Below are 27,719 nucleotides of genomic sequence, written 5' to 3'. Positions count from 1 at the left end.
AATGAGTTAAATCTCCATCCCCTCTCTTTAACTGCTGATCTTTTGCTTGTTCATTTGAAATAATAGTTTTCCTAGGAAACAATAAACTAAGTAATTTTAGGTATCAAATGGATTGGAACTGTTACTAATCTTGAAAATTTTCTATGTAGACTTCGTCCTTCCATATTTTATGTGACCATGGGGGAAAAGTTCAGACTTTTAATTTTAAATTTTAAAATAGGATGGCCTGCTGGACAGAGGTAGACGAGGCTTTAGTAGAACTTTTTTGTTTTTATAGTTGATTTCTTAGATCAGGAGCGGCAGATGTTTTCCATAAAGGGCCACACAGTAGATATTCCAGGCCATGCTGTCTCTGTCACAGTTGCTCAGCTCTGCCCTTGGAGCCAGAAAGCCGCCAGCAACAAAGTGCAATGAATGTTCAGGGCTCTGTTCTGTTAAAACTTTACAAAAAACAGACGATGGGCTAGACTGGTCTGTAGCCTGCAGTTTGCCAGTCTTAGATTTGAAATGACTAAAAGTGTGTCTTAAGGCTTGATTCTGGAAGGAGATGGGATCAGTGACCTTAAAGTATTTCTAAAATGAAAAGAACGCTATAGATCAGGTGTGAATGTTGTGAGAGAATTTAAAATCTAGAATATCAAGTCTGAATTTCCAAAGTGTCTTACAGTAATTCTTCAGTCACAACCCCCCCTTCCCCCCCCTTCCCCGTCTCTCTGATATCAATATGGATGTCTGGTTCTTTGATCTTAAGCATATATATATATATATATATATACACACACACACACACATAAAACGTGTGTGTTTTTAAAATGAATACCTGAAATTTCTTCTCTGAAAACTAAATATTTCTACATTGGTCTTTAACCAACAGAATGTAACACTCTCCCTGAAAATGCCAACACTACCCGACACAGACTGGGGTTAAACAAGTCTAGGTTTCTAGACCAAGGGGAAAAAGTGTTTTCTTATCTTTCTGAGTGTACTGAAGCAGAAGTTAACTCTTTGCTTCCAGATTTGTCCCTTGCCATTGAGAGTTGTCACTGGCGGTGTATCATTTTATTAACTGTTAGTAATTGTTCGGAGGAGTCAGGAAGGACAGAGACCCAGAGGGGATGGAGAATTTGGATTATAGGGAATTTTGGTCAATATCTGTATGAAAAGTATAGCCCTGTGAAACCACGAGCAGTGGGTGGCTTTTCTCAAACTCAAACACACATTTCTCCTTGCCTGGGAAGTAGGGCCTGGAGGATCCTTGCTGAATGACGGAGGAAACTGGTATGGAGAAAAACCTTGCAGAGCTTAGGTCCAGCTGGTCCAGTCGTCCCCAGCCTCCGTGGGTGTGGAGTGAGCAGCCCCTGTGGAGTTTAACAAATGTGTGTGTCTTAGAGAAGACAGACCACTGTTATTCTGGTTCACTGCTCATGCCTGCAGTTAACACTTGTAATAAATTTCACCTTAAGGTCCATGACATGTGCAAGTTGAAGTCACCACTCATGAGTGCCCGAGTGCATGGGGCAGAGCAGCACCAAGGGCAGAGCCTTGCCCACCTGAGTCTTCACAGGGGGCAGCCAGAAACAGGAAGAGCTTCCAGCAGGGCAGTCTTATCTCAGTTGTAATCGTGCATAAGTCACCTTGGGTGCTTTTTACAATGCACATTTGGGGAACTCACCCAGAACCTGTCAAAATGAAACTTCTGGGGATGAGGCATGACAGCTTGCATTTTTTCAGAAGCTCTTGTTGATTCTAACCGCTAGTCTGGTACCTTGCTGCGAGTCAGATTGCAGGACCAGGGCAGCAGGAAAGGCTGGATGGGGCTGGCTCTCCTGGGGAGGGCCTTCCCGGGCTCCTGTGGGTTTTTTAATGGTTTGGGTACCAGATCACTCTTTTTAATCTGAATACTTACTGTGATTCCCATTAATTCCATTATTCTTTCTTGAGGGAAATCTTTGGGAAGGCTTAAAGAACTTTACTGGCACCAAAATGAGTCTCTTTAACCCACTGTAATCCATCTACAGCACCAGAGAAGGTCCTTACCTGTTCAGTGTAAATTTAACTGCTGCATTGGATCATTCCCATCAACACAATATATGACTGACTTCCAATTTTAAAAAGTAATGTCTCCTTGAACCCCCCTTTCTCCCCGCCATCTACCACCTCATTTCTTTACAGCAAAATTACTTGGAAAAAATATGTCTTTATTAGCTGTTGCTTAAGCCACAGCTTCTGTCCCATGTCCAGTCCATCAGTGAAACTGGTCTGCTCTACCCTCAAGATACTGGCTGGAATCTGATCACTGCTCACCACCGCCACCCTGGACCAGGCTACTGTTATCTCCTGCCTGGGTCATGGCAAGCCCCCTTGACTAGCTTTCTCATTCCTCTGTACTCCCCTCCATTGTCTTTTGTCAATAAAGCAGACAGAGTGATCCTTTTAAAATACTAGTTAGATCGTGTTACTCCCTTGTACAAAGTCCCCCCATGGGTTTTCATCTCATTCAGCCGAGAAGCCAAAGTCTTACAGTGGCCTAGAGGCCCGCGTGATAGGCAGGCCCTCCCTCCCCTCAGCCTCCGCGGCCTCGTCCCCCGTGCTTTGCTCCTTGTTCGCTCTTGCTTCACCACGCTGGCCTCGTCATCACTCCCTGGAACTGCCAGCTCTCCTGCCTCAGGGCATTTGCACGTGTGCTCCTTGGGATGCTCGTTCCCCAGGCGCCCGCACCGCCTCGTCAGTGCTCCCCTCGAATGTCACCTTACCCTCATCAGCGAGGCCATCCCTGATGACAGTGCGTTCAGTGGCACTCCTGTGCTTTCTGTCCCCGCTTTATACTTCACCACGTCATTTATCATCTGAGACACACATGTTTTAAAATTTTTGCTTTCTGTCTAACCCTTACCCACCCCTACTCTCTGCTGCGCTGTAAGCCCTACGAAGTTGGGACCTTGTCTGTCTGATTCTCTGCTGTAGCCCCAGTGCCGAGGACAGTGACATAATAAGAACTCAGTAAATATTTGCAGAATGAGTGGAAGAATATGGACTTGCAGTTACCAAGAGCAGACGTGGCTGTTAACCTGGACCTAACGGGTGGCTGTGGTAAGGAATTACACAGCGGTGAAAACCAAGAATGACATTTTAGTATCTAAGATATGTTATGACATTTGTAACTGTTCTGTGAGGACAGACACAGAGAGTATATGATCTGGGGGAGTAGGAGGCTGAGTTTATTAAGGCTTAAGCTGGAGAGTAAAAGGCACTCAGGCAAAGTGAAGGGTTGGGTATTCCAAGCAGCTTTGTCATGGCGCGCTGTCCCTTAAATTCACTTCGCAAGTAGTTATTGACGAAATAAAAGTACACTGTTAGTCAACTTTTTGTGACTGTTGGGGAGGGTTTATTAAAATTGATCTCAGTCTGTTATTGCAACATTATGACTGTATATTAGGATCTCTCTTTTTTTCCCAATCAGAGTTTTTTCACTATGCTTTTACAATTCTTCACTCTCTGTTATGGATGAAAGCCAAAAAAATAATAATCTCAACAGTGTATGGAATAAGAAGAACACGAAATAGCTTCCTAGAAAATTATGGTGCCTTTTTTCCTTTTCATGTCCCACCAGTTAGACATTTTTAAAGTATAGGTTTTACTTAATGCAATTTATTACATTTCACTGCCTCCTTATTTCCTTAGTGTTATAATTAACTGCTTTCTTCATGTGACTCCATTAAATCTTATACACCAGTCAGTTCCTTGTAGTTAGAACTCTGTTGTTCAGCAGAGGGGATCTTTTTTTTTTTTGCCTCAGCTTGGGTGAGTGGGAGTAAATGCTGGCTGCATTCCTTTAGCTTGGCTCGAGGATTTCAGGCATGCTGGTGACCTACTAGCCTGAATCAGGGCTGGTGTTGGGTCTGCAAGCACGTGGTTGGGGTTAATAAGGCATATACCCAGTTCTTGGCTTGGAATTTCACTTGGGAATTTTGCTTGTCTTTTCTGGTGAAGATTTCATATAAAATGGCAGAGATATACACAAATTAGGATAAGTGTATCTTATGTTTCAATAATGGAAAGTATCTATAACCTCTAACGGTAACCTGTACATACTGAAATTACCCTGTGAAAGTATTTGGTATTGTAGTGTTAAGACTTTTCTCTGTTCGCATAACGGCTGTCTGATGATCTCACATTTAATTAATGTGTAAAGCCAAACCGATTCGACCCTTCAGTTGGCCGAAGGGCATGCAGCATTTGTCACTGTTGTAGTTGAGTAATACAGGCAGAAAAATTCTGTTACTTGAGGACTGCTACGCTGGGTTAGTGCCATGGTCTTACTCGGTAGTCGCACCGAGTGGAAGTTCAGCGGGTGTTAGGGAGAGAGTAGAACTGTCTTCTTTGGCTTAAACTTTAAATTTGGTACTTTACGGGATGTCTAGTTTCCTTAAGGGATTTTGGGTTTATTTTCCCTCAAATCGTACCAATCAATTTCAAAACTTTTGTTTTACTCTTAGCTTCACTGTTACAGCCTTTGGTATGGAATTTTATTAGCTTTTTAAAAAATTCTAAAACGATTATCTTCACTTCCCTTTTATCTGCCTACTTTGTTATAGTTCCCTGTGGCAGCATGGGGTTGAAACTGTTCATATTCCATCACTGCTCATCTTGACATGTCTTTTTGTCGTGATGGGGGCTCATGTGTGATAGGATGTGCTTCTTGCGTGTACTCAGGGAATTTGAACCATTTTGTTTACTCATTTGAATGGGCTGCTTTCTCAAATTGTGAATGCCACAGCCTTTGTTTTAATAAACTCGATTAAAAATGACTTTCATATAAGCTATAAAGGTTACTTAGTCCTCATTTGTAAGTTGTGCTGATTTAGATGGAGTTCCGATGGGATTGTCCCCTTATACACCCTTGGCATTTAGCTAATTGGCAAGAGAGAAGCCATGAAGAAAGAGCACTGAAATTTAAGGGAAAGGAACAGGATAATAAGATTTTAAAAACAATCTATTTTGAAGATGAGTGTTGAGCGGTAGAAACCAGCCTTTCATCAGGCAGTTAGGACTGAGTCTTCTGGCAGCTGGAATGACTCCATGTACCCAGACCACCTCAACACACTCTGTGTGTGCTCGGCTGTTCCTCTCCAGGCTTTCTGATCGCCCGTCTGTGTCTACTTGAGGACCCCACGCTCAGCATCCGCGTGGCCCTGGGTCACCCTGGTTGGCGAGGCAGCTGTGTTTGTACGGTGAGGTGGAACAGTAGCAGCTGGTACGCAGCTGTACACGCCGCCCTGGGAACTCTTACCTCAGCCAGCAGTTACACTAACAAAACTGGAAACGTTTTCAAATAGTTGCTTTCTGCGACTACTGTTTGTGTTAGCTGTTTGGAGAATCCCATTTAATAGCCTAAACATCTCCCGGCTCTCACTGACTTTCTGTGCTACAACCTCATTAAGGCTTCCTATTCTCAAGGTCAAGTCTGCATGGAGAACAGTCATTTTCTGGTTCTCAGGAGGGAGCACGTAGGAACAGCGGTGAACCAGTGGCTCCTAACGTGACGCTTGAGAATGAGCTCGTTCTCTTCCTCTGATTCAGGCCACGGAGGGGCATTTTTAAGTTTTGTGAAATTCTGTACAGCCTTTGTCGCTCGTTGCTTCACTGTGAAGAAGGCTGTTTCACAACATCCTCGTGGAATTCTTCTGAGCTGCGCAGAACAGAGGAGCATTCATGTTCCCCAGCAGCTAGTTCTTGAGTCCAGTTCTGAGACAGGAAGGGCTTCTCCCCTACCCAGAGAGATTAGAAATACTTGACCACGTAGGAGGCTTAAGCAGAATTCCTTGGAACAAAGGCTGGATTCTCACTGTCCGGCTGCCCCCTCCCCTGCTCCCAGCCCCTCAGCCGGAGTGAACTGTGGCAGTCGGGGCAGGAAGTGGTAGTTAATTTTGTGTGCTTCATTCTGAACATCTGTGCTTGAGCCTTTTTGTTTACGGAAGGAATGTGGCAGGGGGAGCAGGGAAGGCAGTAGGACATTGAGAAGCTAAATATCTCCCCGCGGGCGTGTGTCTCCTTGGTAAGTCCTCACGTGCGTGGACGTGAGGTGAGCGGGGAAGACGTCCTAGTGGTCTGGCTGCTGGGATGCTTCCCGGATGTGCACGTACTGACTTCCTCAGTTGTTTGTCTTGGTTCTGTTACCTTAACGTCCTACTGTCTGCCTCTGCGTGCCCGCACGGTGTGAAGATAGTGCAGTAGGCATCTCTGGACTGGTTAAAAAGAGACCTGGTCCTGTTTTCCGTTCGGCTACCATTTGACTAGATCTTACTTTGTCAACGGTGAAATGTGTGGGATGGACAGATCAACGGAAGTGATTTGAGAGAGAGTGAGAGAGCACATGGTAGGACCCACCTGTGGCTGTTCAGTGCAGTAAAAAGTACTCTTGGTTTTCAGTTCTTGATTATACATGGTTTCAGGTGGTTCCGGGTAGCACCGAATGCTCAAGCCTTGGCTCTTACGCTCTCTTTTCTGTATTGGCTTCCTTATTTATTCAGATTAGATTCCAAATTCCTCGAGGTAACTTCAGTCCCCCTGCCTTACGGTCCTTCCGTTGCTCCTGTAAAGGGGGTGCTAAGTGCTGCTGCAGAAAATCACGCCTCCGCCAAGATGTCCGCACCCTCTTCTCGGCAGCCTCGTCCTTGCCCCACAAGCCTTCTTTCGCTCTGGTCAGCTCTCTGCTAGTCTCTACAGTCTCTTCAGATACTCCCCGTTTAACGTTCCCCCATGGCTTTGCCCACAACCCCTCAGCAGGTGCCCTTGATTTTCATGGCACAGAAAAGTAATTAAGTCATCAGTGAGCACTCTTTCAACTTCCATCCCTTAAAACCGACTAAGTCACTTGCATTCGCACCACCCAGGCAGAAAGCAAGGGTGCCGGTTTCCTCCCGTGCGAGGCCAGTCCTTTCACCAGCACTGAGTCACGTCCTTGTTCCCCAAGTTCGTTTCCGCAGTCAGTCTTTCCCTTTCTGCTGACTGCGTAACACCGCCCTGTGTTTCCTGCCACAGAAAAGAAAGAGGGAATCTTCCCTTGCCCCAGTACCCCCTCCAGCTGTCATCTGTCCCTTCTCCTGTTTGGCCGGATGTCACACGCGGTTGGCTGCCCTCGCTGTGTCCACCTCGCCGCCTCCTGTCTGCCGTGCATCCTCAATTCCTACTCGTCACGATCCCTGCCCGCGGGACCGCTCGCTCTGAGCACGGCGGTGCCCCTGTGTGACTTGAAGCCAGTGGACACTTCGTAGCCATTCTCTGACTTGGCTCGCTTAGCAGATTTAAACACCGTTGATTCTTTCCTCCTTGAGACCCTCCTGGCTTCTGTGATACTTGTGCTCTTCTGCTTGCCCTCCCCGCTCTGGGCTTCACAATGTCATCTTTCAGCTGCGCCTTAACGGTCCAAGCTCCTCGGCACGATCTCAAAAGTCAGCTCAGTCAACACTCCTGCCTCGTGGGTCTCAGCCGTACCCAGATCTTCAGTATGCACCCACAGGCTAATGAATCCCAAATCTGTGTCTCTGACTCTGTCTCTCTTGGGCCTTCGGACCATTCACATCCAACTGCATACTAGACACTTTTTCTTGTCCAGATGACCACAGACACCTGAAAACTTGTGTGTCCAAAATCAAAGTCACGCCCCCATCCTGCCCTCCACTCCTGCCTCCAGGCCTGCTTAACCTCCTTTGTTCTCAATTTCAGTGCATGGTACTTCTCTCTGGTTGATTTTTTTTAAACTAGAAAACCGAATGTTATTCTTAATTGTTCCACTTGTGGAATGAGTAAAAGAAGCTTTGACAGTGAAGCAGAATGCCAATAGGGGAGAAGTAAAGAAGCCTTTCAGAAGTGACTCCCGCTGGCCCAGCCCCGCCGTCAGTTACCAGATGACTGTGGCAGTCTGATAACTGCGTCTCGCCGCGGTCCATGCATTTCCCTCCAGTCCAGCAGTCCCTGCTCTGAGTTCAGCCACTGCCGGCCAGAATTACTGCCCCATCGTCCTAACTGTTCTCCCCGCCTTTAGTCCTGTCCCGTCTCATCTCCACACAGTAGCCAGACTGATCTTTCTAGAAACCAGACCTCCTCATGCCTTTCCTGCCGTGAGTCCTTCAGGGACTTGCCATCAGCCTGGGGACATGAAGCTGCTGTTCGATGCGGGCTCAGGCCTGCTGTCCCTGCTTGCCCGCTGGCTCGTCTGCCACCCCTCCTCTCCAGTTCTGACCACGCTGCACAGCTCTGACTCCTCCAGTGGCCACTCCTCCGTGTCCTCGGGGCTTTCGTACATGCTGTTCCATCTGCCTGGACAGCTGACCTCTGTTGCCTTAGCTGATTCCTCTGCTTTGCTCAGGTCTTGGATTTAGGTGTCACTTCCTCTAGAACATGTTTCTTGACCTCACAAATCTAGGTTAGGTGACTTTCCTCCATGCTCCCAAAACATCATGGCCTTCCCCTATCATAGTGGTCCTCACGCGAAATTGCAGTGATCTGTGTCCACTGCTGGATTGACTGCAACTCTGAAGGCCACGCACATGGCCACCTTGTGTGGGACGTGTGAGCTGCCTTTACAGACTGCCACGGAGCCCTTTTCCTCTCTCAGCTGTAGCTGTGGGTTAGCGTGAAAAAGGCAGCTATGAACAACGAGGCGTGGTGAAGGGCCAGGACCAGCAGGCTAGGCTGCTTCAGAGTTTCACACGAGCAGAGTTGCTTTCCTGATGTTCTGACGCCCATCACTCCGTGTCTGTGCCAACAGCGAGTGACCACAGATGCCTGTTTCTTTCAGAGTGTGGCTTTGTGATGCAGATGTTGGTCTGGGACACAGGATACCCTGATCCATTTCCCCTTCTCACCTTTGATCCATTCGCCTGTTGGCTGGGTTGCTAAAGAACAATGAGATGGCCGAAGTGTAGGCAGAGAATAGAAAAGCAGAGGTAATCTGTAATCCACAGATTAGCGTGTAAGCCTTTGAACATCCCGAGCCACCTACTCAGGAGTGAAACAGAATTGTTTTATTATCCCAGAATGTTTCAGATAGTCTCTGGAATGCCACACATACTGCGTTATAGCCTCGCCCTCATTCAAAGGTGATGTCCTTACATCTTCGACACAGTAAAGAGATACATTTGCGTACTTTTTACAGGAGGGTTCTGAGCTGTATTTGCATGACTCGTGTCCAGCCAGAGCATCGTGCTGCATCGTAGGAAGGAGATCCAGATTGGTGTTACATTCTTTGGCAGCTGTAGCAGGTGGTCCCTTGTACAATCAGGCACTTATGTGTGAACATACTCAGAGTCCTAGTTGAGGAATTTTCTTCTGAACCCTCCTATCATAGTGCCTTGTATTTGTACAGAGTTCTAGAATTAATTAAATAAATGTAGGATCTTAGTTTGCCCTTCCAACCACTCTTGGAGATTGGTGACTCAGGGGTAATCACCCTCATTTTCACGGAGGAGAAGCTGATGGAGCAGAAGTCACGCAGCTAGCCATTGAAAGAACGAGGATCTGAATTTGGGTCTCACAGTGCCCAGCCCTGTGTTCTTTCCATCATACCGTACACCTTTATGTTCAAGACCTTATGTGTGTGAGTGTGTTTCATGAATAGGGGGACAGTTCATCAAACCCCTTGTTTATGATCTGGACCAGCTGTGAAATAGAGGCAGGTATGGCTGATCATATCAGGTGTGTTAGAGCTAAAACTGGGTTGAAGAACAGAGCCTGGGCATGTGGCTTACATGGGCTTTCTGCTCCCACCCCCACCCCAACTGAACTCACCCACTTAGTCTCAGATCCAGTAGCGGGGCAGCAGCAGCCCCCCCTGCACAGAGCCAGAGGTGCTGTCTTGCATTAAGGAGTGGAGGAGAGGAGAGGGGACTCAGGTGGGCAGTGAGGAGAGCGCTCAGGAGATTCCAGGCCACACGTGAGCACCCCGCCTTCTCCCCTGGGGATGGGTGGGTGTGAGGAAGTGAGAATGGCCCCGTGCAGGAGTTCCTCTTCTGTGCACTTGGATGGTGGTTCTTCCTTGAAGGTAATTCACTTGGGCAGGAGAGACTATAATCTCGTTGAGTTCAAGGACCCCTTATGTCTAACACACCCTGCCCCCCAAAGTTTACAGCATGGGGCTTAGCATGTAGTTGTGCCCAGTAAACACCTGTTGACAAACGGTGATCTTTACTGTAGCGTAGAAGTGGCAAAGTGTAGACATTGTCAGCGATAGAAAGACCCAATATATGAGTGAATGATGATTAAAAACAGCTGCACGTTATCTTTTTTACCCACCTGAAAGCATGCTGACTGACAACCATGCTGCCCCGCCGTCTCTGCTCTGGGCTCTGGCTGCCGCGGGGAGCATCTGATCCGGTGGCTCTTCTTCCGGGGGGACGACAGCCCACTGGCTGCCCCCCCCCTTTGCTGTCATTCCCTGCTCAGCGCTCATAGATGCTGTTTTGAGCACAGTTTCTTTAAACTGCCTTTCTCGTCTCTCTCTTTCATCTCTTTGTTCAACTACTGCAGGATTTTTTCTTTTTTTCTTTCCTCCTCTGCTCCCTGCCCCATCTCTCAGTCACTGTCCTTTACTCTTTCTCAGATGCTCTTTCTTAGCCGGTAAATGAGAGGAAGAATACTGAAGACATTCTTCCTGCATCAAGAAGTGACGTCACAATGAGTTGAAAAAATGGGTTTTTAAAAATCTTGGAAGTGCCCAGAGGACTCATTAGAAAGCCAGCAGATACTTTCTATCTGTTGAGTGAGCTTTTGCTGAAGCAGCAGCATTAAGAATAAATGCACCTTTTCATCCACTTTTCTTTTTAACAATGTAAGTGCAGACCGAACACATGCTACCGTTTTTCACGGCAAACAAAATTTCAACAACACACATCGTAAACAGGCTTTTCCGAGCCAGCTTATGAACCCACTGTAACTTGTCATTTCTGCGGGAAAGCGTGCACCGTTTCCAGGCCTCGCATAGCCCACGGGGCACAGCCAGTGTGTCGTGTGCTCCTGTGTGTCGTGGCACCTTCCTGGTCCAGTGTGCACGGGTGGTTCGTATCCTGTTTCTTTGCTTCATGCACATGACTTAGGAACTCTGATGTGTTTGTCCCACAGGAAAGGCTTTCGACATCACATACGTGCGCCTCAAGTTCCACACCAGCCGTCCGGAGAGCTTCGCCATCTACAAGCGCACGCGGGAGGACGGCCCCTGGGTCCCGTACCAGTACTACAGCGGCTCCTGCGAGAGCACCTACGCCAAGGCCAGCCGCGGCTTCATCCGGACGGGCGGGGACGAGCAGCAGGCCTTGTGCACGGACGAGTTCAGCGACATCTCCCCTCTCACCGGGGGCAACGTGGCCTTCTCAACCCTGGAAGGCAGGCCCAGTGCCTACAACTTTGACAACAGCCCTGTGCTGCAGGTGGGCTCCTGGAAGTCGACGTTGTAGCCAGTTAGCTCCTCCACATGCAGGATGCAGGGAGACCGCCGTGCTGGGGCCTGTGGTCCCACTGCTGAAGTCAGGGCCAGGGGTGGGAGACAGGCAGCGGGCTTTGCTCTGCTCCCCCGTGTCCTCTTAGTAAGTGAAGGAAGGTCACCGTGTTCTCGCTGCCCAGGTGATGTTTGTTCTTACGTTTTCATGCACTTGTATGTGTATCCTGGGACGTAAATTTACCAATTTTTTTCAAGTGCTGAACAATTTTAACTTGAGTCTCTGTACTTGCAGTGGAAACGTTTTGCTTCTGACTTTCCTTTTAAAGGAGAGTGTTTGAATCAACCCAGTTTTTTCGTATTCTTTCTTACCTCTTCTTTGGTTTGACAAAATTGGTTTTTTTTTTTTAATATTAGCAAGAGGAAACAATTGAGGCAAGATGTTTAAGAACTCTGCCTTTCTTCATTATCGTACAAGGAAATTTTGTTGGGGTTTGTCTGGCACTGTTGTCAATCACTATAAAAACGCCTCGTCACCTTAGAGCACTGGTGTTTGTGACAGGATAGAAATTCATTTTAAGGACAGTGGCAAACTTTTCCCTCTGTGACAAAAGAAAGAATGAAAGCTTTCTCTTTTTCATGAGTTCCGTGTGTGTATTCCTCATACACCATAATTTGGAATCTTTCTGTATCGCTTAGACGTCTGGAACCTTTTCTGATGTTCTGGCTGTTTGATTATGGAGAGGCTGATAAGTCTCACGCCACACTCAGCACATTATCATAGAACCGGAGACGCTTCTGTCACGTGGCTGAAGTTAACATCCAAATGTGGGCAGCCTGTACTCACCGTGACGAGAAAGACTGGATGTGGGTTTGCAAATGCCGTGTGCATTTTGTGAGAAGCTTCTAAGCGCATGACTTCTAAGTAAGGCTTCCTCCTGTTGTTCTGGGCTTCCTGCCTTTGTGTCCTCTCATTCTTTCTCTTTGGGACTTTTTATGTTTAAGGACTCTCTTTCTCATTTGCTCCTGTGGCTTTGGACAGTGACAGGATGAGAATGTATTTCTCTCTGGGTCCAGTTCTTCATTTGCACTGGATTTCTGTAGTTTGCTGGGAGATCGTAAATCTTGATTAAACTCTGAGGGTTATGGTGAGCATCCAGCCTGTTTGCACAGGCCTTTCAGAAGAATCTTTCTTTCAGTGGCAGTGAGATGTGTTCAACATAAATGGCAGAAAGAATAACCGACTTCGATAGAAAAGCAGGGAGTGGATTGCCTAGGGGAGAGGAGGTCCACAGACACTCTTTAAGTTGATCAGCTAGCGCACATTTTCTAGCTTTGATTCTTCCTACACAGATGGCTGTGTTTTACTATCCTGGGGAGGGGACAGTATCGTCAGTAGGAACACGTGGTGAGGCGACACTGTGACCGTGGCTTTCTGGCCCCTTTGCTAACTGCACGCCTTGTCAGCCTGCCCTGCAGCGTTCTTCCAGCTCTGGGAATTCTGATGTTAGTTACTCCTCATCCCCCAGAAACTCATAAGACTAACTGTGGCAGAAGGCTGTGAGCGTCTGTAGTAGATTTGGTCAGTTGGTATCGTTATGCAGAAACATTGATTATGTGTCTCTGGATGTAAGAGCTCTGGTCCTGATACGCAGTCGCTGAGGAGGGTTAGCTGATCTGACAGTGAGGACGGAGACAGTTGGCTTCTGTCCCCGGTGCCCCCTTTGCCTCCCTTTAGAGTGTGTGGTCTCCCGGATGGGGAGAGCAGCCCCTTCCTGGTTTCAGGGTATATGAATGTCACCAAACACGTAGTGGTTTATAAGAATATTAGCACTTACTATAGCACTTGCCATCACGTGCTGCAATGTGACAAGTATTGTTCTAGGCCTTTTAGATACTTTAACATGTTTAACTGTCCAGAGAACTCTGTGAGGTAGATACTTTCATTATCTCCATTTTGCAGATGAAGAATCAGAGGCTTGGAAAATATCAAATCACTTGCCCAAATCATACAGTTTTAAGTGACAGAACTGGGATTCGAAACCTAGAAAGTCTAGTTAAGAAAAATCTAGAAAGCCTAGAAAGTCTTTTTAAGATGCCCATTATGAAAAAGGGAGAGTGTGTGGCTTAGATTCGGCCCTTGAGACGCTTTTGTTTCAAGGAGAGCTGTGATAGAGAGGAAGCCTGTGGAAGGTACAGTAAGCATTGAACCCAGAGATGTGTCTAGCCGTTTACGTTACAGAGCTGAAAGGTTCCTGACATTGTGGCCGTGCGTGGGCGTTGTCATTGGAGCCCCAAGTGCGGGTCCGGTGAGATTGTCATCTCTGCTCCTTTCTAAGTGTCTGTGGAGGCTTCGTGGAGATTAGCCCTTGTGAGCTCCCGGTGTTGCTCTGTGTGCAGGTGTTTGGCACGGTGCGGGCAGTGACTCCTGGTCAGGGGTGTGCCTCCCGGGTTCACGTGAAGCCTTCTGAAAACACAGATGGCCGCCTCTGCGCTGGCTTGTTCTGCGTGTCGGCGATTCTGATAGGCAGTCCCTGGAGAGGACTTAAAGGGGGCAGGGTGTCTTTAGGTGGCCCTGTGTAATAGACCACTCTAAACCATAATGGTTTTAAGCAACCATGATTTATTGTTTCTCATGACTCTGTGATGGCCTGGGCTCACTCCCTGGCAGGTCAGCTGGGAGCTGGGTTTTTCTCTCTCTCCCTGTGGTCTTACATCCCCGAGGGGACGAGACTAGGCTTCCTCATGTGATGGTGGAAGTTTTCCAGGAGGGTGAGTCCCAGGGCACAAGTGCTTATCAAGCCTCTGCTTGTCACTTCTGCTGATGTCTCCTTGGCCCGTAAGTCACACCCCCAAGCCTAGAATCAGCGTGGAAAGGGACTGCACGGGGTGTGGACACTGGCAGTCCTGATTCATTGGGATCATTATTATGACAATCTACCGCAGATGTAAACGTCTGACTGAAATTAGCTCAGTGAAAGGGCGTGTATTCTAAGTGCTTGGATCTCACAGAACCCAGGGGAAGATGGCCCAGCCTTCCTTCTTGTCCTTTGCCATCGGGGCACACCTACCGATTTGGCCAGTAGTTCAGATTTGTTCATTGGCTTGGCAGACGTCACGCGAGCACCAGGCATATGCTAAGCACTAGTCAAACTGCGATGAACAAAACAAAAAATTGCTCCCCTGTGGGGCTTCTAATCAGGTGGTGGTGGGTTGGGGGGTAGTGCCGATGGAAGCAGGCGACTTAAACAGGGAAGGGGAACAGGGGGTTGTGGGGAGGGCGGTTTTACATAGGGCGGCCAGGGAAGGTCTCGCGAGAAGTGACATTGTGGGCGGAGTCAAGACCAAGAGTGCGCCTCGTTGGTTCAGGCCAGCGTAATGATTTATTGCTTCGTACTTGGGTGTGTCTCCCAGCTCTGTCGGGAGTGGACTGGAAGTGGAGGGGGAGGTGGTATGGAACCGGCAGGAGGAAGCAGTGACCAGCGTATGACAGTTGTGACACTGCACGTCCTCTGATGGCGTCTCGTGACTGGCTTTGGGGTGTGGACTCAGAGTGGGGAGGTGGGACATGTGCATTGAGGACCTAATGCATGTTAAGCATTTAAAAGTATATGTCTAAAAAAATTTTAAGAATAATAAAAATTTTTAAAAAGTCTATTTCACCGGTACCTCTATCAAAAGTAATAAATAAATAGATGAACCTAATTACATCCCCCCTGAATTTTTTTAATTAAAAAAATAAATAAAAGTGTATTTCATTTCAGTCTCTCTGTAACCTTGTGAGGAAACTAGTATTATTCCTGCCTCGGGGAGGGCTCTGAGTGGTGAAGTAACAAACTTAGATCACAGAAAGGAAGAGTCAAGAAGGAGGAAAATATTAGGAAGCTAAAGGAGTCCTCGAGTGTTAGAATAGATTTCACGCCACAAGAGGGTATAAGTTAAATGATACCCTAGCTGCTTAGAAGATTATGGCACATTTATATCTCTGCTCTTCAGTGCCTTTATCTCCCTTTTCTGTGTTTTTGTTTCCTGGCAGGAATGGGTTACTGCCACTGACATCAGAGTAACTCTCAATCGCCTGAACACTTTTGGAGATGAAGTGTTTAATGACCCCAAAGTTCTCAAATCCTATTATTATGCAATCTCTGATTTTGCTGTGGGTGGTAGGTAAGTAAACCATTAAATAACCTTCGAAGTGTTTGGAGCTTTGGTTTAGAAGTGAATGTAGCATCTTGTTAACAACCATATTAGTAATGTTGTTAGACCGCATTATCCTGGAGACAAAGTAATTAGGTTTTCTAAAACCTTGTCCAGTCAACACACTTAGTGAATTCTTATTGAGCATTTAAGTGCAAAGCTTTGTGATAGGCACTGTGAAGCTACCGAGGAAGTGTAAGACTGACAGTCACCTGCTGAGAAGGACCTGACCTTCCAGGATCCTACAGATGAATGAACGGGGCAGGCGATGCATGAGTGTGTGAAAAGTTAAATACTAGTACAGTCATAGTATTTTAGATTAAAAGAGGCCATGTGTCCAAGAACATCACAGAATGTCTGGTTAGAGAAGCAGACAGGATCTAAGCTGGGTCTTGAAGAATGGGTAGGATTTAGATAAGGAGGGAGGACAGTGAGGTTTGGTGCAGAAAGATGAGCATGTCATGACCAAAACGTAACGTTAGAAGAGTTCAAACCTTCTTGACTTCAGGAAAATCTTACATGAATTTGCAGAGCTGTAAACCAGCGAGGAAGTCTGGCAGTCGCAGACCGCAGACAGCAGGCCAGGGACCTTGGGCTTGCCTCCCCTTGTGTTACTAGGCTGTGAGGTCTCAAGAGCAGGAACATTATTTTTGCTGGTGAGGGGCTGAGGCGTAGTGAAAGCTGACGGAAACTGTGCCCAGTGTGACGCCATGTACTTTTCTGCAGTAGGGCTTTGGTATTAAAACGGTAGTTTAGGAAGATTAGCAGCAGACAAGGTGAAGGTGGAACACGATCAAGAGAATTTATATTCCTGTTGTCATGCTGTGATCTAGTTGTGGGGTGACAAATATCTGACACTAGGGTGGTGACAGCAGAATGGAAAGGAACACTTAGGTGCATTTTATTGTGAAGGAAGAATAATTAGAACTTCAGTCAAAGATGATTTTAAGGTTTAGGGATCAGGAAAGTGGTGGCACCATCAGCAGAGTAAATCAGGAAGGTAAGCTCATTTGGGGAGATGGTGAGCTTAGCTGCAGAATGTAAAGCTTTAGGGCTTGGAGGATATCTAAATGTGTGCAGCAGTCAAGGACGGGAGCTTGGAAGAAAGGTGAGAGCCAGAGATACAGATTTCGGGTTCATCCTGGTCCACCATGGATGTTTGGGGAGGATTTGAGTGTGCTGTTAGATGGTAGTTGAAGCTGTGGAACTGATTGCTATCTGTACAGAGGCAGGTGAGGGAAACGGCAGTACATCAGAGTGCATGTTAGTATCTCAACATAATAAAAGCTATTTATGACAAACCTGCAGCCAGCATAACACTCAGTGGTGGAAAGCTGCAAGCCTTCGCCCTGAAATCCTCACGGAACAAGACAAGGATGCCCACTCTCACCACTTCTATCCAATATAGTGGTGGAAGTCCTAGCCATAGCAATCGGACAAGAAAAAGAAATAAAAGGGACCCAAATTGGAGGAGAAGAGGTAAAACTGTCATTATATGTGGATGTCATGATGCTATATATAGAAATCCCTAAAGGCTCCACACAGAAACTACTAGAGCTGATAAAAGAATTCGGCAAGGTAGCAGGATACAAGATCAACATACAGAAATCAGTGGCATTTCTTTGCACTAACAATGAAATATCAGAAAAGGAAAGTAAAGAAACAGTCCCTTTTAAAATTGCATCCGGAGCGCATGGGGATTTCCACGCGTCTGTGGTGTATGGTGGTACCTGCATCTGGGGGATCCCCCAAGGATTCTCGCCCCAGACAACCGGAGGGATTATCAGTCTGCCAGAGATCCACATGGCGGTGATATACCCTCAGATCAGAACACTGTAGTATCATGATGGCAGATAACTGCTGACATTTCCTGGCTTGTCATATGCCCGTGCAGTCCTAGGCACATAAACCAGAGCAAGCTCTTGATCTTCTCAGTAACTCTGAAATAGACATTCCCGTCATGTCAGGTCTACAGGTAAGGTGCAGAGGCTAAGTCACTTCAGTCAGTCACAGCACAGGGTTTCAGACCCAGGCAGCCTGGCCTCGGAGTCCATGCTTCCTAACCACCGCCCCTGGCTGCCTCTGGAGACACACATTGCACTTCAGGATGTGATCCTACAGGTGACCTTAGGGACTTGCTTCTCATGTCTGGTTCATGCCCCGTCCCTTGTTAAATGAAGCTACCTTTTTTTGGTCTTGTTTAATTTTTCTTCATATAGGAAAACACACAACCACTACTTAATCTTGTCAGTTTCCAGTTCTGAATGGTAAACTCAAAACCGTTCTGATGTACAGCCTTTTTCTGTGTTCATTTCTGGGACTTTATAGCTGTTTCATTCTTTTTGTTTGTTTGTTTCATTCTTTTGAGTGTCTCTTCTCTCCTCAGGTGTAAGTGTAACGGACACGCAAGTGAGTGTGTGAAGAACGAGTTTGACAAGCTGGTGTGTAACTGCAAACATAACACTTACGGGGTGGACTGTGAAAAGTGTCTCCGCTTCTTCAATGACCGGCCCTGGAGGAGGGCGACTGCCGAGAGTGCCAGCGAATGCCTGCGTGAGTGCCCCTTGGCGTCCACCTGCTAGATTGTCTTGAGGATGTCCAGGGGTGGGAGAAGGAGTGGGTGACTTCCTTTGATTCCTCCCTGAAACGAGAAGTCTGAAAGGCAGTGCTTCTTCCATAATTTGAGAGCATAGAACAACAAGCTGCATGCAACTGTCCATAAACATAAACTGCTGGTTTTATATTTTCTTCTTGAAAACGCATCACAGAGAAGGGAGCAGCATCTTCAAGGTTCAGCCTTTTGCTTAGATCCAAACCCCGGGCCGGTGTAGCCTGCTCTACAGTACAGTGTCTCTAGTCTTGTCTTTGTTGCCCTTTTTTAAAATACTCTTCTTCCTACCGATGCTCATTTACTCAAGCAACCAGGTTGTTGATTCACACGCGTCAAGTATGATGAGTTCTAGACCAAGACTGCCTTCAAAAGATTATTTATCAAAGTTACTTTTTCTTTATCTCACTGAAGAGCACAGCGGGGGAGGGTTTTCCCCCTTCCGTCATGCAGAGGTGGGTGGCTTTGAGAGGAAGAGCAGAGCCTAGTGTTCCTAGGAAAGGGTAAAATGAAAAATAGTACGCCGCGTGTATTCCTTCATAATATCTTGGTTTATTCTGAAGAGAGAGGAGTCTCAGGAGAAAAACTGTGAAACCATGTCATCATGATTTGCCAAGGACTTAAAAATAAAGCATCTGTAATTTTCTTAAGTCCTTATAAATATTCCTCATCACACTCTCCTGGTTATAAAGGGAATAAGGAGGAAGACACTCTGAACTTGCAGGAATTATTGACAGAAACCTGGAGAAAGGACCAGCATCTTGACTCATGACTGTTTCCATGAGCTTCCTACAGCAGATTTTCTCGTTCATCTCTTCTTTTCTTAACAAATCCCTGATTTTAAGATAAATTTTATAGCCTCCCCTGGCATTCCTAAGCACTTCCTTGAATCTTTAATTCTTTTACTGAACTGTAGTATCCACTGTTGGAAGCTTCATGATAAATGCTGATAAAAGAAAGAATGAAATACTCCTGAGATGTGACATTTACATAAATGTACACGTGTGCTTGGAAAGTAATCTGCTTAATGATGTCATATTTTGAGTCTGTCCAGGAACATCATGGGAACATCATGGGAAAAACAGGTGTAACATATTGCCAGCTTCTCATTAGCAAATGAACTGAATACAGCAGCTAACGGGCTTTGATGAGGAGCTAAGCCAGTTTGCTTTCCTCTTTGGTCCCTTCAGCACCGTGACCCCTCAAAGCGTGCAGTTTCTGGCGTATGTCAGGATACTGGGGCTAGGGAAGGAAAAACGACAGCTGCCTCCCTCTTACCAGCTGGGGTGGGAGCCACTGGCACCTGCTCTAATGGTGGGTTAGGGCAGTGCAGCTGTGGGAACTGTTCGTCCTCATGGTTTCCAGGCACCAGACCACATAGGTGCGATGGGCTGTGCTGGTGGCGAGATACTCTAGGGAAGCTTAAACAAAGAGACGGAGCTACTAAAGAAATGAAAGGGAGCTTTAAAAGTTACTTAACACCACCCTAATTCTTGGTGCCAGTGATTCAAGTTTCTAAAGAGTTTTCAAATGCAATGATACGAAAGAATTGATTGTAAACGAAGGAAGGGGAAAAATACGTATATTCAAACATTTTTTTAAAAAGCAGCAACTTCCTGCTCTGTCTGAAATCAAATAAAATTTTATTTTTATTTAGTGCTCAAGATACTGCCTGTACTTGGGGGCAGAATCAGTAATTTGAAGAAAATCATCTTAATGTAAACATAATAAAGAAATTTAGTGACCACAGGTACTTGTTCTTGAAATACGCTTGTGCCCTGTAGGGAATAGAGTCACTTAGCAGGTGACGCATTTGGCGTTGTGGCTTCCTGGTGGATGGACGTACCTAGCAGGTAGAGAGTTCCCTTCAGTTCTGCTTCCGTCCACAGAGGCACTAATTTTAACCCACGTGTCTCAGATTACCCCAGTCTGGGCCAGGAGTTCATATCTAATGCATTTGAATTGTCTGAGCCCTGAAAAGTTAAGATAAATTGAAGCCTGCGTATAAATTGGCCCCTTGCGCTTGGACTTGGCATCGGAATGAGGGATAAAGATTCAGAAAAATCGTAAGCTGACTTGGCTCTTTCTTGTATACGTACAACTACCTGGAGATTCTTTTCTAAGTACAAGAATTCGTCATGTTTTATGGTGGTGCTGTCTTTTGATAAGGATGAGTATTTCTTGGGAGGCCAGTAACCTGGCTGTACAAACCCTTTGCTGACAGACATGCTGGTTTTGTTTTCTGATGAAGAAAGCATCTGGTGCTCATTCTTACTGTCCGTCACAGAGGTGTGGGAAATTACGGTTCGGTTTTCTTTGAGTGTCTTTAAACTGCCGTTTGTATAGGAACATGGACCTGATTTAACTTGATGTTTTGGCCAACAGCCTGTGACTGCAATGGCCGATCGCAAGAGTGCTACTTTGACCCTGAGCTGTACCGTTCCACTGGCCACGGTGGCCACTGTACCAACTGCCAGGATAACACAGACGGAGCCAACTGTGAGAGGTGCCGGGAGAACTTCTTCCGCCTCGGGAGCCGGGAAGCCTGCTCTCCCTGCCACTGTAGTCCTGTTGGTAAGTGACAGGCAGCGTCTGCTTCCGCCTGATGGGGGGGAAGACAAAATAAGCGTTCCCTGTGCCCTCAGGAAATAGAGCTTTGTTTCCTGGGGGTTTGCACAGGTTAAGGACGGAAGAGTGCACATCGAGTAACATGTCAATGGTTCAGATCTGCCTCCGCTCTCTTTAACCAAGTCAAGCTTTCAGATGACTTTCTGGTGTTTATAAAAGGGTTGGCCTGAGTAATGGTTGTGTAAATAATTAGCAGTAAGATCACAGAGGCCATTTGAACTTTGGCTGTAAAAGGTGAGCTGCTTCGTGAGTTCTTCCTTGTTACTGATTTTGTTTAGTCTAACCTCCTTGGAGGGCTGAACTTTTTTCAGCCCATTGGTGGTGTTCAGAGAAGCAGAGTTCTCTTAGTCCATTCTGCTTTTTCAAGAGTTTTAACTTTATTTTTGTCATTCATGCCTGTATATCCTTAAATCTACACACAGGCCATGAGGAGTCTGTGTTTGTCCACGAAGCAGTGACTGGTTTTGTGTGCAGTTTATCACTGGATACAGGGTGTTAGTTAGTTAGCGTTTTTCAACAATTATGAGTAGATTCATCTTAAGGTACATGTCTGAAAAGTTTAAATGTCATGATTTAAAGGGGTATGGTTTTTATAATATCGCTAATATATGGAATCTAAAAAAAAGATTCAAATGAACTTATTTACAAAACAGAAACTCACAGACAGAAAACAAATTTATGGTTACCAAAGGGGAAGGGGTGAGGATAAATTAGGACTTTGGGGTTCACAGATACTAACTACTATATATAAAATAGATAAACACCAGAGTCCTACCGTGTAGCACAGGGAACTATATTCAGTATCTTGTAATACCTATAATGAAAAAGAATATGAAAAAGAATATGTGTGTATAACTGAATCACTCTGCTGTACACCATATAGTAACACAACATTTTAAATCAACTATACTTCAATTAAAAAAAAGGGGGGGTATGATTTTGAGAGAGCTATGATTTAAAATTTGATCTTTATTCTCTTGGTAACCATCTAGATATTGAAAACCAGTCTACATACTGGTTTTCAAGTATTGCTTTTAGTTACCAGTTTTCTTTCTTTGAGGCATTAATTTTATTTACATACCTGGTTGACAAGGAGCTCTTTAAATCCCAGGATCTCTCAGCACACAGTGTGATAGCTACGGCCGATGCAGCTGTAAGCCAGGAGTGATGGGTGACAAGTGTGACCGTTGCCAGCCTGGGTACCACTCTCTCACCGAGGCCGGGTGCAGGTAAGATTGTTCAAAACCAGAGGAAGGGGGCAGACTCCAAATGGAGCTGATTCTTAATGGATCTTGAGGCTTACTTGCAGCAGTATGAACATTTTCCCCCATAATAATTGTCACCAAATTTTAAGTTTTCTTCTAGCTGTAAATGATGAGCCAGGATTGTTTGTACAGAGATTAAGTGGAGTTTTCAATGTCTAAATGTGATGGGTATCCTTGATTGAAACCAAATCCAAATATAAAAGTAACTTTAGGATTCATTTTGCTGTTATGTATTCCTTAAAAAAAAAATCTATTAACAGGCAAAACAAAAGATTGACTGTAAGAGTGGACTTCCTTTATCTTTCCTCTTCTTTCACTGTTTTTCTCCATTTTCTGTCCAACAGGCCATGTGCCTGCAATCCTTCCGGCAGCACAGATGAGTGTAACGTTGAAACGGGAAGATGTGTTTGCAAAGACAATGTCGAAGGCTTCAATTGTGAGAGGTAGCGCATTTCTCTAGCTGTGTTGTGTTCTCTCTGTTAGCATATTTCAGGTACCCAAAGCACTGATTGTGTCTTCATCTTTTTCAGATGCAAACCTGGATTTTTTAATCTGGAATCATCTAATCCTAGGGGTTGCACACCCTGCTTCTGCTTCGGGCATTCTTCTGTCTGCACAAATGCCGTCGGCTACAGTGTTTACGCCATAACTTCTACCTTTCAGATTGGTAACGTAGACCTCTCCTTCTCCCCTGGAATTGTCCATCTAGACTTACAGTGTTTAAAAAAATCAGTAACTCTGAGGATTTTTGGAAGGTGTCAACATTTTGGTTTTTAATGTACATGATTTTTCTTGTATGGCTTTCTAATTTAATGAAAACATATATAAATGATTTTAGAATTTACCATAGTGAGTATAAATGTATAAAATAAAGCAAAATACAGCTCAAAGGGTACAGCATGTATAGATACTCTTGTAGCCTCCATTTATTCAAAAACCTTTGTTGATGACTTTCTGTATATATTTTGTGGTACACAGAGGACTGGAATTCAGGATGTTTATAAAGTAATGGCACCTGTGTTTTCATCCTCTCCTTGCAGATGAGGATGGGTGGCGTGCCGAGCAAAGGGATGGCTCTGAAGCATCACTGGAGTGGTCCTCAGAGAGGCAGGACATCGCTGTCATCTCAGACAGCTACTTTCCTAGGTACTTCATTGCTCCTGGTAAGTACGGCTAGGGCGGGCGCTGGCCTGGGGTGTGCGCCTGTCTGTTTCAGTCTCACGTTCCCACTCCCCGTTTGTCTGCCTTGCAGCGAAGTTCTTGGGCAAGCAGGTGTTGAGTTATGGTCAGAACCTCTCCTTCTCCTTTCGCGTGGACAGGCGAGACACTCGCCTCTCTGCAGAAGACCTTGTGCTTGAGGGAGCTGGCCTGAGAGTGTCTGTGCCCCTGATCGCTCAGGGCAATTCGTATCCGAGTGAGACCGCCGTGAAATACGTCTTCAGGTAGGACAGTTTTTTGTTTGTAAAATCTGACTTGACCAGAGTTTTCTTTATCTTTATAAAGTGGTTTCTTTATCCAAGCTCATCAGGCCTCAAGGTGTATATTGAAGAAAAACTTCTGGGTTCCCAAGGTGACTTTGTGAAAGGCAGTCTGCCCTTTCCAGTTGTACTGTGAAAACAACAGACGCATTGCTGACCTGGTTAGATTGGCAGAGCAAGGCGCTGGTGGCAGAAACGAGTGAGACGTGCTTTCTCACTTCTCAGAATTGTCCTCACAGAGATTAACGTGGCCACTCCCTCCTCTCCAGGCTCCACGAAGCGGCAGATTACCCTTGGAGGCCTACTCTTACCCCTTTCGAGTTTCAGAAACTCCTGAACAATTTGACCTCCGTCAAGATCCGTGGGACGTACAATGAGAGAAGTAAGTTGTGATATGATTTAGGAGAATCGTTTAGGAAGATGGTTAAGTAGGAGGAAGTTAAGTACCTCTGAAGTCCTAATACTGTAACACTGATCCTGAAGAAGTGGTATAAATGTCTTCATTATATGTGAATTGTGTATAAAAAATAAGGCATTTTTAAACTACTTTTAAGGACCTGGAGAAAATGAGCCAAAATTAATAAATAGTGTTGTTTTGTAGTGAATAAGCCCTATTGAGGTTGCATGATATATAAATTGATTCTTCTAAGACTCCCAAATAGAATTCTGCTGGCTCTCATTTTTTTGTTCCTTGCTCTGTAAATTACCAAGCCCTTTCAACTAAATTGTCTCCATTATGAAAAATTAAAAATTACTGAATGAACATTTGTTATAATTTTAGATAAACAAAGTTATTTTTAAATGTGCCTTTAAAGATTTCTTTCTCCTATAAATTTTTTCTAATGAAGACCTTTTTCTGTAGAAAGGTGCAGCTCTCTGGGGGAGAGGAGTCAGGATGGTGGTGTGACATTGGAAATGGCATCGCAGCTTGGATGTGTTGTTTTTTGAGATGCCTACATGGATGTCCAGATGAAAATGTCTTATAAATAGTTAGAAGTATGGATGGGGCTTAAGAAGATGTCAGGACTGGAGGTCTGGAATTGAAGGTTGTCAGTGTAAGGGCAATAATTTTTAAACTTGAAAATATGACTGAAAAAAAAGTATTGAAACTGAAGTTAGATTGCAGTGTTTTGATAAGTTTGAAGGTGAAGATGTAAAATAAAGGTTTTTCTTTTAAGAAGTTTGGCTGAAGGGAAGGAAAAGAGATGGACTGTAATTCGGGAGTAGGCACAAGACTGAAGACTACCTTTAGGGCATAGAGACATAATGTTTAGAGTTGAAAGTACATTAACCAGTGGAGAGTTATCTCATGATCTAATGGCTGAAAAAAGCCCATGAATATATTAAAAGTTAACTAAGTTTGGGGTAGTCATGAAAGAGATGTCCTTCGGCCTCAGGTTGTCAATTTCTAAGAATTACATAATTAACAAGTGATATTTCATAATGTGGGGAAATACACTTAAAGGTAAGGCTGCAAGAGGCAGGGGTGGGAGGGAAATGAAGGGGACCTGTGGTGATACAGTCAAACCTGCCGCCTGCATGGGGCGCTGCTGCCGAGCCTGTCACGTGCCCTGTCAGGCTGGAGGAACCGCTGGGCTAAGCCAGTATATGGCTTTCTCTATTTTACTCTCTTCTGGAAACGGGAAAGCATTGTGATACACGGCATAATGGCGTTGTAGTAATTATGTATTTGCCAAAGTAGCCCTGGTTATCAGAACTTGGTTACGTACTTTTGTGGTTTTATGTAGAGCCAAGAATATAACTGAGTGGTTCCGGTTGACTGGTGCTTCTCCTGCTTTCTTACCCTGAACTCTGCAGTCAGTACCTGCTTTGTGGCAAAGAGAACAAAAACATGGCTTCATGGCTACAGCCCTGAACCCTTCTTGTTCCCACATTCCTCTTTTGTCTTTTTCTGCCCCAGATTGTTGCCTTATGCTTTTCATTTTCCACATTGGTGACTGAGAGAGCTGTAAAATCCAACACATCTCTGTGTGTGTACATGCGTGTGCATGTGCATAAAAAATACAGATGTACTGGGCCGCCATTCCACATGCTTGGCACCGAGTACCACCTGATTGTTCTAAATGCAGTTTCTGGTTGTCTCCTTCAGTAAATGAATTAAGCTAATGGCTGACTGGCTCTGACACTCTTTAGCATTACTGACTTTTCGTGAGCTTTTGGAAGACGGAAGCCAGTTCAGTGTCCTCTTTTCCACGCCATACACAGGTGCTGGGTATTTGGATGACGTCACCCTGGCCAGCGCTCGCCCTGGGCCTGGGGTCCCTGCAACTTGGGTGGAGTCCTGCACCTGTCCCGTGGGCTACGGAGGGCAGTTTTGTGAGACGTGCCTCTCGGGTTACAGAAGAGAAACTCCGAGCCTCGGGCCATACAGTCCGTGCGTGCTTTGTACCTGCAATGGACACAGTGCGACCTGTGACCCCGAGACAGGTGAGGAGGTGATCTTTGGGGGCTGCCAGACCTACGTTCTCCTTAGCGGCAGGAAATGCTCGTTGTTACTTGCTCACGCCCTTGCCTGTTTCCTCACACCCGCTCTCCAAACAGGTGTCTGCAGCTGCAGAGACAACACAGCCGGGCCGCACTGTGAGAGGTGCGGTGACGGCTACTACGGGGACTCCACCCTGGGCACCTCCTCGGACTGCCAGCCCTGCCCGTGTCCCGGGGGCTCCAGCTGTGCCGTCGTCCCGAAGACACAGGAGGTGGTGTGCACCAGCTGCCCCACGGGCACCACCGGTACGCCTGCTCTCCTCGCAGAGGCACCTTGCGGGGAGGGCTTTGGAGCTTTTTGGATTTTCTTGCTTGGTTCAGTGATTGGTTTTCCTAGTAGGCAGAAGTTTTGTAGGAAACAAGGTTTATTATGGATTCATAAAATGCGTATCAGACACTAATAATGATGGCTAACACGCTTGTGGCCAGGTGCTTCTCGAAGCACTTTAACCTCTACTGCCTCGTCAGTCCTCACAACCCTCCGAAGTGGCTTCTTCTGTTGTCCCCAGGTGACAGCTAAGGAGACTGAGCACAGAGACGCTAAGTCACAGGTCCGAGGCTGGTCATCGGAGGAGCTGGAATTCCGGCCCAGGCATTTTGGCTCCAGAGATGATGGTCATTGCAGTATCTTCTCCATTATAAGATGAGAATCAAAACTCGATTTTTAGATTGTGAGGCTGCCCTGGGATTCTTAAGTAAAGTGGCAGTTTTACAATTCTTTAAATTCTTTCTCTAAATTGTCCTTTCAGTGTATCAGAGCCTATCACCTTTAGTTGGGAAGAAATATTTTTATAGCTTTGGATAGACCTCTGTTCCCATTCTCCGAGTTTCTTTCTTTTTGATAAGAACATGAAACTAGACCTTTCCTAGCTACTCAAGGAACTGCCTGTGCTGATTGACAGGAGACGGAGGCTCACTGGTGAGCCTCGTCTCCCAGTGACGTAAGCCTCCGCATCGTGGGGAGGTTCTGGCCAGGCTTCGGATACAGCCTTGACTCTATTACCAGCTCTTTGGTCACAAGATAATGCTGCAAAACATGAACATAAGTGAAAAAAAAAAAACAAAACACGGAGCTAATAATCTATCTCCTGTGTCTCGTCAAAACATTCTTTAATCATTGGGAAACATGAAGACTCTCCATCTTCCTTCCACTTCTCCCCGGCCCCCCACGCCGGGCATAAGGGCAGTGCCACACAGAGAAATCCAGTCATTTGCTGAAGATGGTTGAGGAAATGAGTAGAAATTAGTGTAAAATTTCATATTTTTGACTAGTTTGTGCTTTTTTTTTTTTTTTTTTTTTTAAAAAACAGCGGCCCAACAGGGTCTGTTACAGACAGTTTTCCAGCCTGTTCCCCACCACCCACTCCTGCACTTGTCACTCTCCCCCAGCCCTCCTGGGCGTCTTGTAGTCCCTCCAGCGTGCCTGACTCTGGCCGGCCACGTGCTGTCCTTTCCCCGGAGTGCTGACCTGATTCTTTCCTACCCAGACCTCGCTTTTCTTAGCCAACTCTGGTCTCTTCTGTGCGGTTGGGTTGAAACGTCCCTCTCCTGGGGTGGTTTTCTCAGTGAGCGCCCTGCCCTGCCCTCCTGCCCCAGGTTCTCAGGGC

General features: G+C 45.9%; 1 protein-coding gene across 1 annotated transcript in view; it reads left to right on the top strand.

Moving 5' to 3' along the window:
* Positions 1-27,719, top strand: part of LAMC1 (laminin subunit gamma 1) — a 119,014-nt gene that overhangs the window by 65,259 nt on the left and 26,036 nt on the right. Inside the window, exons 2-13 of the mRNA XM_006192996.3 lie at positions 11,119-11,423; positions 15,468-15,598; positions 18,015-18,181; positions 20,622-20,810; positions 21,976-22,093; positions 22,474-22,572; positions 22,660-22,796; positions 23,170-23,292; positions 23,382-23,571; positions 23,877-23,989; positions 25,834-26,055; positions 26,170-26,358. Coding sequence (XP_006193058.2) covers positions 11,119-11,423; positions 15,468-15,598; positions 18,015-18,181; positions 20,622-20,810; positions 21,976-22,093; positions 22,474-22,572; positions 22,660-22,796; positions 23,170-23,292; positions 23,382-23,571; positions 23,877-23,989; positions 25,834-26,055; positions 26,170-26,358 — 1,983 coding nt within the window. The remainder of the gene's footprint in view (positions 1-11,118; positions 11,424-15,467; positions 15,599-18,014; positions 18,182-20,621; positions 20,811-21,975; positions 22,094-22,473; positions 22,573-22,659; positions 22,797-23,169; positions 23,293-23,381; positions 23,572-23,876; positions 23,990-25,833; positions 26,056-26,169; positions 26,359-27,719) is intronic.

Source organism: Camelus ferus, chromosome 21 (genome assembly GCF_009834535.1).
Source record: "Camelus ferus isolate YT-003-E chromosome 21, BCGSAC_Cfer_1.0, whole genome shotgun sequence".
NCBI lineage: Eukaryota > Metazoa > Chordata > Mammalia > Artiodactyla > Camelidae > Camelus > Camelus ferus.
Note: the sequence above shows the minus strand (reverse complement) of the source record. Positions and strands in the feature narration are given on the sequence as shown.